The sequence below is a fragment of the Rattus norvegicus genome, chromosome 6, assembly GCF_021556685.1.
Source record: "Rattus norvegicus strain SHRSP/BbbUtx chromosome 6, alternate assembly SHRSP_T2T, whole genome shotgun sequence".
Taxonomy (NCBI): Eukaryota; Metazoa; Chordata; class Mammalia; order Rodentia; family Muridae; genus Rattus; species Rattus norvegicus.
In genome coordinates, this window is record NC_141539.1 from 29,740,367 (window position 1) to 29,757,907 (window position 17,541).

The window sequence follows — 17,541 nt, forward strand, 5'->3', positions numbered from 1 at the left end:
TAACATGAGTAAGCCAAGCCCTCCTGCATAGAAGGAGACACAAGTCTTTTTTTCAAGGAGAAAAACTACCAAGGGGGATCAAGGAAGTGGCATCTGAGGTGGGAGGAACTGTTCAAATTGAGACAACTCTAGACAGCTAAAACAGGTTGTACAACCACTATTAGAAGCTGAACATCTCGATGCCTAATTAGATGCAAAGAGACGTCAGAAGATGGACCATAGAGTATAGAGTATATGCAACAGAGACTATAGCAAGATTGGGCCCTGGAGGAGCCAGGTTCACAAAGCTAAATCAGATCACGAGCTGACTCCAGAGGAAAATGAAGATGAGAATTCATCATTGCAGGTGTGATTTCTTTCATCCCTACTACTTGTGCTGGAAATTACTTTAGTCTTGTTCCTGTCATTGTTTTTGCTCTGAGGATCTAGCTCTGCAGAGCCTCAACTTTACCATGTGCGGCAAAGAAAGCTTCCTTTGGTCCCTAAGACTGGTCCTGCCTAATCAACCTTTTCCTGGGTCTCTGCCCATGTTTCATAGCTAATTCTCTAAACCCCATGCCTCTATAGTTAGCTCACAGTAAGAACCTACATATTTATGGTCCTATAGGCATATGATCTCATCTGCTCTTTGCAGAAACCTAGACATTAAACAGCCTTCTTAAGGAAAACCGTTCAGTTGAGTTGGTATTCACCCCACTCACCAGCAGAAGTGAACCGGAACCTGGAATCATTTTCCCTATACCTTAATGGATATTATCAACACAAACTGAACAGAATTTGTGTCAGACCTGCTAGAGTCATTACAAAAATGTGGTCTGGGTTCAAAAGGAACTCCTGGACATGGAAGAACCCAGAAGAGTAAGAACATGAATTAGTGAGTCTTGACCATGGCTTATAATTGTCCCAAAGAGAGAAGAAACTAGAAGACATATATCCAATGGGAGAGGTTCTCAGATTTGGGCACATCTAGTTATTATCCCCAATGCTTGTGGAACATGCTAGTCTGTGACCTCTTCTAGATATTCCTCTTCTGACAGCTTTCAGTGGTCCATTTGCTATGTGATGCTCATATCTGTGGGATCAGGAGCCCTGGCCTATGGAAATGCCTGGATTTAGATGATGTTGATACTAAAAAGCTTTCGCCAATATTAAAGGGACTTCTCTATGGTTTCGCAGACCTAGAGGCAAGGCGAAGCTTCCACATAGCTCCCCCACTCTGTAGAACAGTGGCCATAGGCAGCCATCTGTGACTGGGCCTCTTCTTTAATGTAGGAACCAAGATGCCAGTTCTTTAATGAGGTTGTCCACACTACAATTTATGAGACCCAAAGCCTTCAGAAGGACTGGTTTCTGCCAGGCTTAATTTACACAGTTCACAAGCTTTCCAACGCCCCCATTAAAGTCAGCAAGGAAGCTGTACCTGTTGGCCTGCACACACAATTTGACTTCATCCTCACTGTGTCGCCATTCATTTTCGTGTCTCTTGGCTTGTTCACCTCTAAGCACCTGGCTCTCGTAGGCCTGGGAAGTATGAAGTCTCTACCAGGCAGATGGGAGCCCAGCCCAGCCCTGGATTCCAGCTCTGGCTCAAGCCTACCCACAAATCCTCTATATTAAAAGATTGTCCTCACAGCATCTCCAGTTTGATTTAGGAGTAAGACCCCCTTCTCACTAAAACAGCTCTCATTCTGCCTCCCCTGTAATAAATGCCGTCGGTTGGGTGAGAGTGAACAGGTAGGAGATGGCCAGAAAACTGAGACAAATGTGCGTCTTTTTAAATGCCACATAAATTCCCTTAATTAAAAATTAATTACATGCCCTAAAATTCAACGCTCATCTAACAAAAGAAATTTGAACTAGAAAGTTGTATAGATTTCATAGCATCTAAGCTCTAAGACACAGATGAAGGGGGGGAAGCGTGTGTGTGTGTGTGTGTGTGTGTGTGTGTGTGTGTGTGTGTGTGTGTGTGTGTGTTTCTGCTTCATATGCAGTCAGGGAAGGATTCCTTCCCAGTGAGTGAACCCAATAAGTCACCCACAGTGTAGAACAGTGATTCATGGAACTTGACCTGGACCACATGTGTTGCTGATGCAAATCTGAACTAATTTCTGCAGCATCCACCAAGAAGATAAATAGACAAACAAATGTACCATGCTGTTTCAGAGGCGGTGTTCCAAGATGCAGATGACTGATGGCTGGGACAGGAAGTGCCAATGTGAGGCCAGCTTGCTGGGTGAGCAGCTTAGCAGAAGGCTTCAAGGGAGAGCCATCTACAATGCTGGGCATTAATCAAGTTGGCACTAATGATAGCAAATCCATCTCGTCAACTTGTAGCCATCAGTGCCATTGCTTAGAACCCAATCAGGAGATTGTGGGTGGAAAGAGGCTTGGAGATAAGATTCGAGGTCAACACTCCACTGTGCAGGAGGACAGTAGAAGGATAGAGGGAGACAAAGAACCCATCCAAGGTCTCACAGATCCTGAGCTTCACATTCCTCCAGTCCTCCATGGTCATGCCACTCAACTGCGTGCCTCCAGAAACACCCAGGGGTCTGTGGACATCTCCTCCTTTGGGTTCAAGGACATTGACCTGGATGGTGCATGAACACCAAAACTATTTCTTACCTCCCTACCAAGTGACTCCGGAGGTCATCGGGCACTGCTTCTAGGAGATGGTTTATTATGATCCATGAGACTAGATGTCACTGGAGGACGACCTGACCAATTTCTGGGTTCCTGTCTTTGGTTTACTAGTAAAACACCTCAGTAAGCAACTGGTCACGTGTTTTAAAAGCGACTGTTTAAAAAGCAACAAGCATTGCTTAGGCTCTTAAATCCCCAGTCTGATTAATCAGGTGGGAATAATAACTGTTGGACTAGGTTTTTATAGGCTTCAGACAAAGAAGGCTTAAGGAAGCACATTGCAGGCTATTAAAATGCTATGCAAAAAGAAGGAGTGACGAGGATTTAATAGGCCCAGTGACTCACATTGTCAGTCTGGAAGGAAGTGATGTTTCAAGGGCTACTAAGTAAATTTCCATAGTGATGAGCATTATTAATGAAAGATCCCGGAGCATCAGCTCTCCCACAGGTGATTTTGATCTCTTACCTTATGCAATTGGGGAACCTGGGATGTTTTAGTGAGACTTGGACATTACGAGCACCCATAGTATACTTGCAGAGATACAAGGGCTGCTCTCTAGTGGCCAAGCCCCTCCCCTTCCTCGCTGCTCCAGAGACAGGCTGTGACTACACCAGAGTCTCAGTGTAGCCCACTCCTCAGGGTAGAACAATGCTTGTACAACCACAGAGAAGATGCTGTTCAGGAAATGTGGGTCCTGGTTTAAAACTACTCACCAAGGATATTTTCCTCCTAGGAATTTATGGGCTCCATAAAAAAAGGACTTGAGGAGACAGAGCACTTGTTTTTGGTCATGCCTCATTAGTTCTGAGTTTGGGCTGGCAGTAGAGATCGGAGTAGCTGGAGTCTATCTAATTGAGTCTCTGGTAAGCATTAAACTCACTGGGTCCAGGGAAGAATCTACCAAGGAATCTGGAAGTCTCCGGGAGAAGAAGAGAGATAGCAGAGGAAGCAGGACTAAAAGAGATAGCCAGGGAAGAGAGAAATCCAAGGAATAAAAATCCTCTAATCCTGACCATCCAAAGAGCAAAAGTAGCCATATCCTCCACTCCTGCACCCCTCCTTGTTGATACTTGTGGGTGACGGGCAAACGTGACAACCTTCTGCACACCGTGCCCACAATCAGCATTAAGCACATCCTTGGCAAACCAGCGACCACTCGGGAACTTTGTATTCTCAACAGTAAAGCAAATTTAACAACACCTTCCTCTGCTGGCGTGCAGGAGGTCTTTATTACCAGACACTGTTGCAGATGCATAAGACTCCATACCTCCGTTCAAGTGAGTGACAGTTTGCTGAAGACAAACAGCTAATAACTCTACGAGGCAGAACCTCGACTACGCCCCATGCAAGAAGTAACATGCTGGACTGGAGAGATGGCTCAGCGGTGAAGAGCACTGACTGCTCTTCCAGAGGTCATGAGTTCAATTCCCAGCAACCACATGGTGGCTCACAACCATCTGTAATGAGATCTGGTGCCCTCTTCTGGCCTGCAGTCACATATGCAGGCAGAATGCTGTACATAAAATAAATAAATAAATCTTTAAAAAAAAAAAAAAGAAGAAGAAGAAGTAACGTGTTCAGAAACCCAAGTGAAAGAAAGGTCTGGGGAGAGAAAGGGAAATCATGAAAATGGGTGGGGAACAAAGTCCAGTACCCAGCTGTGAAGAGGTAAGGGCTGGTGGAAGAGGACCCCAAAACAATGACAGTGGCCCATACAGTGTTTATTGATCCCACCAGAAATGCACTCTTTAAACATCCGAGAGAGAAAGAGAAATAGAGACACATTCAGATTTCAATGAAACTTTACCTACTACGCTATGAATATATATACTATATATCCAAATAGAATGCACTCGAGCCCTTATTAAATGACCTCACACAAGTCAGTGTGAACTCTTTGGTGAGGGGACAAGGAAGGTAGACGATTTACCTATCATGTCTGACACCGTGAGTTTTCGTGAGGTTTTTTTTTCCCCCTGCCCTGAAAATAAAAAGAATGCAAAAGCCGAGAACACATGAAAATCTCCTTCTCAGAAAAATTCAAAGTAAACAGCCTTTAGCTTAAAATAAAAATTCTGGTAATACTCGGGGTGAACCAGGATGCGGAATGAAGGGTGTGCATGTATGAACGCAACCAGGGAAGAGTGTAAATTGGATTCACTTCTGGAAAGCAATTTGGCAATGTGTATCAAGAGCTTTTAAAATGTTTATACCTTTTGATTCAGTAATTCCACTTCTGGGAATCCATCCTATGAAAATAATTGGAAATGCAGGCAAAGGTTTATGCACAAAGATATTCTTCAAAGTGTTATTATAAACAGACTAGCCGCCCAATCATTGAATAATGTTTAAATAAATGATGGCCGATATCACACTGGATTGTAGCTATTAAAAAGAATTCGAGGGGGAAGTGTTTAAAGCCCTTGGAAAAGTTTGTGACAGTGCCATCATTATTTTAAGACCTATGCTCATATGAGGGGACTATGGGCGCTTTCTAAATCACAGACAGAAAGAACTCAAGGTAAATTAGCCAAGACAGATTTTAAAAGGGGGAGAGGAAGCCTCTGGGTTGTGGAATTCTGGATGCTCTTTTGTTTTGTGTTTTTACCTTGCTTCCAACTTGACGACAGACTGTATTTTAAATAAAGGAAAGGTGCGAGAAGCAATAAGACGAATCCAGTATGCGAAACGCTCATGTGCCCTCTAAAGATGCACAGCGGGTGCACAGTATGCATAAACGGCAGAGCTTAAAATGTCCTGTTAAGTTGAGGGAAGCTTTATGAAGCCCTTGAGTTTTCTTGTGTTTTCTATGGCAGGCTGGAGTGAGAGCCATCTGCGCTATGACTAAGGATCTCCTATGAGAAAGCCAAGGGAAAATGCTTTGAAAATGAAGTTACCAAGCACATGCCCAGAGCCTCTCCTATCGTACTAAATGCCCAGCTTTTATGCAGCTCACAACTAGAAATCAGAAGAGCAGACGGGCTTTGGCCCCTCTTCCGCTGTGCTGTATCATGGCCAGGGTATAAATGTGTTTCTTCCTGGTCTCTCCTTACCCAGCCCTGCCCTCGAAGCCCTTTTTTAATGAAACCAGTAGAACCCAGTCAAACACAAGAGGCACCACCCAGATCTCATAATCTAGTCTCAAAATGTCTAAACAGAGTGGGATGAAGTTTTCACCCTTTTAATGCCATAAACACATAGCTTGAGTGCTAAACTTGCCAGTGCTTGGAGGTAGGATAGAAACTGTATTTAGACCTTTGTCTGAAGAGAGTAAAGAGGTCAGGCGATGTCACCAGGTTCCCCATTTCCTCCCATATAGTACCAGTAATAATGCAATCCTTTCCTATCTGTCACAAGGTCAGAGCACAGGTAACTGTTAGCCCCCATGTGCCCTAGATTCCTGGTGCTCAGTTCTCAGCACCTGCAACGATCCCCAAGTCAGTACCTCAGGAGATAACCTCTCCTCTGCTTTGGGGTTTTGAGAGGAGAGACTGACTCTTCCCTGAGACCTGTTATTGAGGAAACATTTCTCTCCTAACTTCTAATACAACACTGTCAACATACGAAAATAAACACAGCCCTCACATCAAATGAGAATGAGCAAGAGAGTTTTATTCTGGAGCCAAATACAACGACCAAAAACCTGGGATCACAGATATAGTTACATCAAATCCCATGTCCTAAAGAGAGCAGTTGCCTTTTTATATAATAATAGAGTAAAGAAAATTATAAATTGAGAGACTTTTCAAATCCATTAGTTTAAACATCAGGTAGCTACTTCACAACAGAAGGAGGAAATCTCTCTGCTATTGGCCTTGAGTGTTATCAGATAACATTCTTAGACTGTGGACCAATGGAGGTGGGGGAGTGTTTATTCCAAAAGGACTTGCCTATTAATCACCAAGATGTCAGGTCACTTACAAGAGTAAGCAGTAAGTTATACTAAGGGGTTAAGGTAGACCAAGGTCATTTGTTTCTGGACTTACAACATTCCAACCCTCCAAATCGCTGAGCTTCTAGTGAAAACAAATGTTTCACATGGATGAGCTTTTTAAAATAAAACTGGAATTTATGTTAAAGTGTGATGGTGAAATGGAAAATTAGTGTGCAGAATTAAACCCATAAAACGAACTTACCTTTTCACGAGAGCATCGACTCTCTAATGTGGTTTTGACTTTGTTGGTTGGTTGGTTTTTGTTTGTTTGTTTTTTGTTTTTGTTTTTGTTTTGTTGTTGTTGTTTTTGTCGTCGTCGTCGTTGTTGTTGTGGTTGTTGTTGTTGTTTTTGTTGTTTGATCCTGGGTTTTTACCTGAGAGTGTTTGGAACTTATGTAGTGTGGGAAGGAGGGTGGGCTCCATTGCTCAGGCATGGTGTGCTTAGGGCCCAAGAACCACTGGAAGAAACTATCCTGTGCACAGGGAAAGGTGAACAACTTCCTCCCTTCTCCCTCTGTGGGCAGGAATGGGGAAGAGAGAACCTGACCAGAGAACTATGGGCACTCATCCCAGAAGCAATTTAAAGCACTGAGACGTCCACCTAAAGCCTCACTGAGCTCCAACTGGCCAAGGTCTTGGCTGATGAAGCCAGTGACTCCTGCTGGAGCTGGTTTTAGACTGCATATTAATGTCCTGCTCCTGCTGTAATGAACTACCAGAAGCTTAATGGCTACAAACAACAGGAATTTATTCTCTTACTGCTCCAGAGGGCCGAGGTCTGAAATCACTTTCACTGGCCACGTGCAAGACACTCTGAGATAGAGACTTTGCTGAGAAGTTTCTAGAGCATGCTGTTGGGCTGGGCTGTTTCCTCTGGAGAACCAATTTCCCTGCTTCTTACAGCTTCTGTGGGGCCTTTGGGGGTCCTTGGGTCATAATCTTCATTCCCATTCTGAAACTCATGCTTCTCTTGTTAAGTTTTGGGGGATGAGGGAGTCTCAAGGGACCCAGGGAGAGAGACTCAGAGTCAAAAAATGATCAAGCTTTAAGCAAAGAGTTTATTCTCTAAGAACACAGTAGGAAAGGCAGAGTTTGTCTTCCTAAGGTCCCTTGAGAGCGAGTAGGGAGTGGAAAAGATGTTGTGCCGCCACTGGAACTGGGTCCAAGGTCAGCCAGTGTCATCTAACTAGACTTAACTCAGCAGGTGTTTGTGAAGTCCCAATGCTATTACTGGATGAGGGGTGTTTGAAAGATCCAGTTAGCACCAGTTCTTCCCATAACCTCAGTGCCTTTCAGGCTTTGCTCTCTGGAAGAGCCTGTTCCCAGGAGCAGGGGAAAGAATGGTCCCCTGCCTCCATGATCTGAGAGCCACCAGTACACCTCCTGTTTCTTACAGACTCACTCGCTTCCCTCTGATAAGGACCCTGGGGATCCCAAAGGGGCTCCCTGAAATATCCAGGAGGACCAATCCACCTAAAAGTTTTAATTACAACCAGCCCAGTAAAGTTCCTCTTTACCACAGAAGGTAACACCCATCGTCCTATTAGGTTCTGGAGACGGGGAACCATTATTTTAATCAGTGTGTTCTAGAAATAACCTCTGAACACAGGTGCCCATGAACCCCCTAGAGGCCGAGTGTGGGAAGATCTGAAGAATGGCCAGCATCTCAGTTTCAGGGAGATGATAAAGACTTGACTGTGAGTTCCAGGGCCCAGTTGAATGGTGCTGAGGACACGTGCATGCCGGGAAGATGGTATTAGGGTCACAGGTGAAGTTTGTGAGCTCCACCTGCACAATGGGTAACACATTATGAATGCACCATCACGTGGCCCTAGGCACATGAAGAGAAACAAGAGAAGAGTCCCCATCCTGGGACCTTAAAGAACAGATTAAAGAGAAGTATAGAGCAAGCCCAGCCAGGCTAGAGACCAAGCTGTTGTGAGCATGCCAAGTGACTATCTGCCGTGGTGTGGCTTTTCCTGGGCAAACGTGTTGTCTGGTCATCCCAGATAGAGCTCTAGTGACAAACATAAGAAACAATTGCCCCCAAGTCTGACATGATGGATGGATGAGTTTATTGCGGCTATTTACAGGAGCAAGGGTGAATTGAAGCCACTTACATCACTAAAATTTCCACTTCAACACGGGTAATGAAACGGGAACCCTGACACCCCTGCCTGCCCTACAGGCAGCAACACTGAAGAGTTTCTATTCTACAGCCATTGTTGTTTGCGTAACCTTGGAGACAGACCGTGTGAATCTTACATTTTTGCTGAGCTTCCTGAATGTTAGGAACCTTTCTGTTCCCTCCAGGAGAGGATATCTGAATTCAGGGAAAGTGGTTGTACCATACACCTGCGTCATCTAGTACTCAACTTTCTTACTTGGACTGGCCTGCAGAGGGACACTCAGGGTCACCCCGAGCAATCCTTTCCATGAAATGTGGAGAACCGCCTTGCAGTCACATAGACTCTTGGCTATGAGACCTTAGGCTACTCACTAAACCTCTCTAAACTCAGTTTCCTCACTTGGGAAATTGAGATGGGCACCGTTAAGACCTTCAGAGATGCCTCACAGAGCTCAGCTGAGGTAGGTGGAAGAGTTCTAGAAGTAAGCAAGACTGGTGTGGTGTTCATTTCCATGCCATAGCGAGCACCCCAGTGAACTAAGAAAATCATAGAACTCTGGATATTGAAGACCATCTGTCTAGAGATATTATACAATACAGTCAAAGTAATATGGCTTCTCAGACAAAATTGGAGAAACTCACCTGGAGGTGAGGGTCAGCAAGGCTAGGAACCAGGGTCATCAGGAGCACAAAGATGTGAGGGTGGTATGGGGAGCCTGAAAAGGCACCGGTTGCCATGGTGAGGAGTAGAAGCTAAGCCCCATGTGGACCACAATGCTCGTCTCCACTGGGACCAGAGCCTTCCACACAAGAGCTAAGTATCAGAAAGCACAATCAGACCCTTCCTCCCCTCCATTCGGCAAGGGAGATGATGCCAAGCCAGCCCATTCCTTCTCCTCATGGCCTTGATCTCTCAGGCTTGCAGAGACTCAAGTGGCAACAGCTTGGTTAGTTATCATGACGCATCACTGATGAGTCAGGAACTAATAGCTGCTAACATGTTTATTGTAAGACACAGCCCTCCCTCCCTTCCTGGAAAATGTGGATCCTCTAAGGGTTTGGGAGTTGCAGTGCATCTTAGTAATATTGTCAAAATCCATTCTTTCATAGAAGAGACAATGCCCAGATAGAGAAGGGACATCATCAGCCTAGCCAATCACAGAGGCGTCAGGTCCACCTCCCACAGCAGTGTAAGCCTGTATTGTTCTTCACTGCAGAAAGTGTCTGTACTCTTTAGTGCTAGGATCTGTGTCAGAGCCCAGAAAGGTGATACTGGACCAAGTAAACTTGATAGACACCCAAATTCTAGAGTAAGCTAGAGCTGGGTGGGACAGGGCCTCCACCAGGAGGTTCTGCTCCACAAAAATCATGGGTTCCAGGATCCCAGAATGCTCAGAGGAAATGGACCAACCCTCAACACATTGGTAGAATCTGAAATCCTGAGTAGACTATGAATATGTATGAGGTTCTTCCATTGACCTTGAGTGTGGCCAGATGGAGATGCACGTATCTTTGTCAAGTCTTGAGATGTAGTGGAGCAGTGTTCCCACAAGACTTTGATCTCCCCAGCTAACCAGGAACATGTGTGTGTCTGTGTGCCTTCTAGGAACATCCCCAGGCTCCAAGATGGCCTTGCAGAGTTCCTTCACTTGTTGGAACGGGACAGTCCTCCAGCTCGGGCAAGCCTGTGACTTCCACCAGAACTGTGCCCAAGGAGAAGATGAGGGTCAGCTATGCAGTAAGTAGAGGGGGAGTTTTGATCCTGCTTGATCCTAACCACCCATGCCCCCTCCTTGCCCATCACCCCATAAATGCAAGCCTCTGTGGCCTCCATAACACCCAGTGGCTCTTATGACTACTTTCTTGGCAACACACTTCCTCAAATGTAGAGCGAAGATATGAGGTCTAGAAACAACACGGTCCTCCAAGTCTGTAGTCACAAATAAGGGGCCTCAGTGATGGTTTGGTGTTTAAGAACACTTGCCACACTTCAGAAGTTCAGTTCCCAACACTCACACTTACAGATGGCTTACGACTGCCTGTAACTCCAGTTTCTGGGGAATCTGATGCCCCCTTCAGTCTCTGTGGTGCTTGCATGCATGTGGTACACATATAGACAAACAAACACACACACACACACACACACACACACACACACATGCACATTTTAAAAATAAATAATATCTTTTAAGTTCTGCTGTTGGCACCCTCGAGCCCAGAGGACATGAGCAGGATGAAGCCTAACCCTGTAATGTGACATTAGAACTCTCTATGTGTACATTGTCCTCACTTTCCAAGCCCTGGCTCACTCTTCCTCCCCATCTTCGGATCACTACTGCTGCAGCCATATCAAACCACTTCGCATCTCCATGGTAGCTCCCTGGCTTTGCTTGAGTGGTCTCAAGCAAATATACTTCTTTTCTGAAGTCCCACGTAGTGCTTGAAGGCTCTCTTCAACCGTCTATTCTTCCAAGAACACTTCTTTCACCACCTCCAAGGAAGACAGTTTGTTCTTTGTCTTCTGTACCCTTCCCACTTAACTGGGTGCATCCACTGATGATCACTTCCAGAATTTGTTATTAGTGATGTTTTGTGACACAGACCACACACCGTGTAACTCGCTCATTTAAAGTATGCATTCCACTTCATTAAGAGAGTTACAGGGCTGTGCAGCCATTACCACGGTCGAATTTTAGAACATTTTACCACCACCCCTAAAAGATGCCTTGCAATCTATGCATTTTTCTGGCAGCCTTCCACCACTGTCCCTAACCATTAATCTTTCTGTTTGTACAGATGCACCTCTCTGGGCATTGCATATAAGCGAAATCATATAATATGCAGGATTTTTATTAATTTCTTCAGTATAGTTTTGAGGTTCACCCACAGCATGGCACATACCGATTCTGCATTTTTTTAAATTGCAGAATGCTGTTTCGTCTATGAACATACTACAGTTTACCCATCTCTTCATTAATCCAAAGCCATTTGATTTGTTTTCAGTTGGGTAGCATTGCACATAACACTGCTATGGATATTCACATGTCAGTTCGTGCACAGATAAGGGTTTACTTCTCTCAGAATACACGTAGGATAGAAATCCTGGTTTATACAGCAACTCCACATGTAACTTACTGAGTAAGTGTCTGAATTTCTTTGACAGTAACTATACCATTTTATATGCCCACCAGTAATATACAAATGTTCTGTCTTCCCTTCGCTAACACTTGATATTATCACTTTTTATATTTAAACCACCCTAGCTGATAGGTGTCAATTATGTGTTACAGAGGTGGTTTCCTGAATCTCACTTCCTCTCTGTGGGCAGATGGGTCTGGTATTCTTTTCAGTGCCAGAATGTCTCTTGATTCTTGGCATGGGGTGAGTGCTCACTGACTAGTGGCTAAAATGAATGACTGACTTGGGAAACTTGAGCACCATAAAGAAAAACAAGTTGTTGTGGCCACACAGGTATGTGGGCAGCCCCACATACTTGAGTCGTTCTATGGACTCCACTAATTACTGCTCCACTTGAAAGGGATTTTGTCAGGGAAACCACAAGCATAGAGCGCCTGTACTAAGCTAGAAAATGTGCTGAATCCTAGGGCACAGGCGAATCACAAGGATTTAAGATGCAGAGCAGCAAAAGCCCAAGGCAGGTTTAAAGAATGAAGCAGTGCATGGCCCCTTGAAAGCTGGGGAGGAGAGAAGCAGTTGTGCCTGGAATATGGTGGGACCCAGACCAGAGGCTCAAACACACAGGCCACAGACACCACTGACCTCTGAGGAATTTTGCTAAATGTCTCTAAAAACTGAAAATTGTCCCCCAAGTCATCTGGGCCCTATGGAAATTAAAGAGGTTTTTATATAAAGAGAAGCCATAAATAACACATTTTTCAATTAAAAAAAAGATTTTTATTTCCGTAGAAAGACTCAAGTGAAGTATCCAATGATAAACAGAGTTGTGGTGGGTTTTGATCATTTGAGACAGGGTTTCGGTATCCTAGGCTGGTGTCCAACTTGCTATGTAGCCAAGGCCTGAAGTACAATGCCCAGTTGTATGGGGTCCCAGGACTTCATATATGTTACTCAAGCACTTTTCCAAGTGAGCTATGTCCCCAGCCCCATGACGTGTTTTCATATAAAACTCCATGAAGAGTTGCAGGGTGGCCCTCGGCTTGTCCCCACATTCTTTGCTCCCAGATCTTCTCAGCATTCTCACAGCAAAACATAGCCTGGCCTGCCCTCTGTGGCCTGGGTAGCAGTCTATATGCAGACGTGTGATTATTTGCGCCTGGGGCAACTCCAGCAGTGCCACTAAGCTCTGCAAGTGCCTTTTAAAAGTTTTTTTGAGACTCAACTTCCCAGCTGGGACATGGGTTAGGAGGGCCATGCCCTGATTTTCAATGGGGAAGATGAAGGCAGAGAAAGGTAATTGATTTGTTCAGGGTCACACAGGATGCCGGGAACAGAGCTGTGATTAGAGCTCAGAGACCTCGGGATCCAGCCCGTTACAGTGACTTGGGGCATCTCCCACTTCTCCACAGCTTGTCATCGTGGATTTCTAGAAGCAGCCCTCAGCTTCAGGACAGCCAAGGTCCAGCTTGGGTACCAAGGTCAGGAGCACTGGGCCCGGTGGCCTTTTCAGCCATGTTTGAAAAGCTGCTCCAACCAGCTGTCAGAGAGACAGCTCTACCCTGGAGAACACCCACATGTGCTACAGAAACCAGAGGCCGATTGCTAGGAAGGAAGGCTTAATTCAGAGAATTAGTCCAATCTTCCCACCAGCTTTGGCACAGGTCTTAGTAGACCTCCTTCCTCTTGCTTACGGCCCCATTCCTTCTGGCACTTCTGCTGTTTTCCCCTGTAACACTGTTGAAGCTGGAAGCCATCACCATGACGGTAACAGCAGCCGACAGGACCAGATGCCTGTGCCAGGGACTCTCTCCCGAGATGAACCTGTTTCGTGGTCACAGAGAGCAAGAAGCTAAAGCAATCATCTGAGATTAAGCATCGGTTCAGCCTCAGTCCGACTTCGGAGCCCCACCTTGTGTTTTCCTACACACCAGGCCACACCCACCTGTGGCATGAGCAGCTTGGGCTGTGCTGAGCCCTAAACCTTGCTTGCTAGAGACGTCTCCTTGGACAAAGGAGGCGGTGGAGAACCCCAGAAGTCCAGGATCCTACCACCGCCTTTCTGTGATGCAGGAGAGTTCTCAAGTTTCCCTATCCGTGATGCAAGCCCTGCTTTTCAGATTAAAAACATCACCAAATCCAAGGGAGGCCTTCCGGGTGTATGCCCACTGGAGAGCTTCTGTTAATACCCCAGCCTCAACAGCATGTGCCCCCTCCCCAAAGGGTCCTCCATTCCACTCGCCAATTCACTAGCCATGGAGGTAGATTACTTCCCCTCCCCCTCCGGGGACCCAACAATCTCATCTGTTTTGGGAGTATGTGCTTCCTTCCAGGCAAAACCAGTTTCGTTTTTTTTTTTTTAAGTTTATTTCTTTATTGTAAAATAAAACATTTCGGTTGTAAAATACTGGGAAGATTCAGAAAAATGTGCAGGAGAAAATACTATCGCCCATAACCCTCTCTCCCAGACATTCTGGGATAACCATAATATTTGATGTATTTCTTCTAACATTTTTCCCATGACTCCATATTTTCAAGAAAATGTATAACACGTATTTATCAAAAATGTTAACAGAGTTGTCACAAGGGAAGGAAAGAAGTGTCGTTTGGCCTGCCGTTTACACTTGGCAGCTTCCGCAGCTGTGGCTGGGGTCATGTCCCTGTGACTCTGCCCATTCGTCTCTCTTAGAGTGGAATCAGGTGTCATAATTGCCAAATGTGCTGGGATTGATTGACCCCTCCCCACCCCAGCACAACTCCATTTGCCATCCAGCCAATGAGAAGCCTGGCCACAGCCCAAGAAGGGGGACTCTGTGAGAGCGACATCTCTCCAATGGGCGGCAGTCAGGGACTCATTCCCTGGAGAGCTAGCTAAAAGACAGACTCTAACCAGCAGGCCGTGGGAAGCCTAGGGAACCTATGGTTCTAACCTCATGGGGGCACAGAGGGGCACCTGGTCCGTAGAGCCCATTTTCAGTGTCAAGAAGTTAAGAAGCAGACCTGTTTCCTTTCCTTTGACACGTAGACATTAATGTCCTACAGGGGGCTGTATACTCAGTAGGCACCTGGGTTGAGTGAGAAGAGCTTCCAGTCAAAGGCTGAGCCATGACGGACTCAGTGGGCCAGCCTTATGCTCAGCAGCTAGCAATCCTCAGCAAGGATTCCCTGGCCTCAGCCGAACCCATGGGGGGGGGGGGGTGTTGTTTTGACACACACCCACACCTGCTCCTTCCAGAGAGCCTTTCTCACAGAGCACACCGCCCTGATGTGCTTTAAAAGATGGACATCCTCTGGCCTTCCCTTCCTCCCTTCAAGGTTTAATTGTCACATAAACCTGCCATTGACCTGCTCTGTTTCCCTGCCTGTCTTCTTTCCTTTTATTCAGACAAAAAGAAATAGGACTTCCCCCAAGCAGCTCTTCCTGAAAGATAGGAAGGACCTGTCCCTACCTCACACCCCAGGGTGTTGCTGGCTCCTTCATCCCCCTTCCCCAGTGACTTCCCCTGGTGTGGGTGTAAGTGGCAATGGATAATACTCTTCCATTTATCTTATCCTAAAACCAACCCTATCAAATGGAAACGGACCCTACAGAAGTGTAAGGAGTCTAAGAAAGGAAATGACTGACCTACAGGAACCCAGCAGAAAGGAAAGGCTGGGTCTAGAACCCCTAGGTTTGCATCCTACTGTGGTGCCCCTGTACCTAAACGGGTTGGGGGCCGGGCATTCTAAGCCCTTGCTCGACCCCCAGCCTATCCCCTTTCACGGTGATCCTTGGCTTTTAAAGCTTGCCTGTAAAGCGCCTTCCTAGAAGGTCACTTCTAGACGCCAGTTGGTTTCTGTGCAAGACTTGGATATGGGATCCCTTGAGGGTAGGCGTGAAAAATAAAACAGAAAGATCTCCTTAGCTTTTGGATTTTTAATCAGAAGAACACGCAGGGCTTGGGGGAAAATGATTTCTTCAGGGGGGTATAAATGGGAGGAGATGCTTAGAGTCAGTGACAGCCTGTTTTAATTTATAATTCTGCCTCTGTGTGAAATGCACAGAGAATCGGGGTGGGGGTGGGGGAATGAGTAATAATTCACTACGATGCTGTCACGGCCAGGAAGCATGAGGGCCCTCATCCACCGCCACTGCCAAGAAGGCTGAGACACAGGAAGGACATGCAGAGCGGTGGGTCTCTTAGAGAGCTCCTCTCCCACGTGGAGATAGAAGGCCGCTGCTTCCTCACAGCGAGGCCTGGAGCTGCTGCAGGCGGGCGGCTGTAGGAAAAGCCTAGCCAGCTCTCCTTGCCGAGAACTCACCTTGAGTCAATCATTCTCAAAAGAAGCTGGAGGAAGTAGGTTCTCTTTCCTCCCCTTTCTGGGGATACTTAGGAAATGTAGGACATAGAACGCTGATATAAAAGAGAAGGTCATGGGCCCCTTGCTGCAGAATCTTTCCACGATAGAGACCGTTGTAACCCGGATTGTTTAAGCCAAATCTTTCCACGATAGAGACCATTGTAACCCGGATTGTTTAAGCAGGATTTCCCGGGTGATGGTATTACAGGAGTGAAACAACCCCAAACATCAGCAGTTTAAACCTGCGTTTACAGAACCTGTCCAATGAGCACTGAGGTGGGCGGGGCCTCAGCTCCGCAAGGATCCAAGCTGGCTGAAGCCCACTAGGGAACAAGAGATCCCTCATACTGCAAAGGAAGGGAGGCTGGAAGAGTCTCAGACTAAAACCAGTATGAGACACGCCCAGCTTCCACTCATCTAATAAACTGCTCAGAACTCAGCACACGGCTTCACTTCACTGCCAGCCAAATGGGGCCAGAAGAAAACTGTGAACTATATATGTCTGTGCAGACACGGGTGATATGAGAGACTCCAAGCCAACCACCCCCCAGTTAGAACTCCCTCTGCCACTACCACTCAATGACAAGAGTCACTGTGTCAGCCATTACAGATGTGTGCCCTCTGTGTACATTGCCTTCTCTTCAGCCATGTTCTTAGTAGAGCAGAATTAAGAGTAGAGAATTGAGAAGACAATGTGGGTTTCCGTTCCCTAAGGGATGACTGTTGACTAAATTTGTTTAGCATTTCTGAGCCTCTCCTTTGTTATATACTAAGTGAGCTGTGAATTTATTATTAGCATTTCACTTTAAGTCACACATCAAAGAATCCCTAACCAACACACACACACACACACACACACACACACACACACACACAGTGGTGGGGTCAATCTTCTCACTGGTGACCACCATTGATGAGAATAATGTGGTCATCCTGGCTAATTTGCCTTGCTTTTGGCATTGTTTGCCATTAGTATACTGGTAATGATGCGCTGTGATCTCTCCACAGGTAAACTTCCTGCTGGGTTTTACTGTAACTTCGAGGATGGCTTCTGTGGCTGGACCCAAAGTCCACTCTCACCCCGTGTGCCCCGATGGCAAGTGAAGACCCTGAAAGATACCCATTCCCAGGGCCACCAAGGTACTACCTCTCCTCCCTTCTTTCTCCCTCATGTCCACCCTGGTGTCTATATTGACAGATAAGAGATGTAGGACATCTCAACACATAGAGGCAGGCAGAGTTCTGCTCAAAGCTTATCTGGGGGTGCTCACACCCAATCTCCTCTTCGTCCCTTCTTGAACTCTAGAATTACTGAACATGTCCAATCTCAGGGTCACTTTTGTTATTTAGATACGGAGC

The 17,541-nt window shown here is 46.0% G+C and overlaps 1 protein-coding gene across 2 annotated transcripts in view; it reads left to right on the forward strand.

Moving 5' to 3' along the window:
- Alk (ALK receptor tyrosine kinase) overlaps nt 1–17,541 on the forward strand; it is a 719,717-nt gene that overhangs the window by 581,429 nt on the left and 120,747 nt on the right. For both annotated transcript variants that reach the window (NM_001169101.3, XM_087552352.1), the window contains 2 exons: nt 10,313–10,444; nt 17,191–17,322. In NM_001169101.3, the coding sequence (NP_001162572.1) occupies nt 10,313–10,444; nt 17,191–17,322 (264 nt within the window). The remainder of the gene's footprint in view (nt 1–10,312; nt 10,445–17,190; nt 17,323–17,541) is intronic.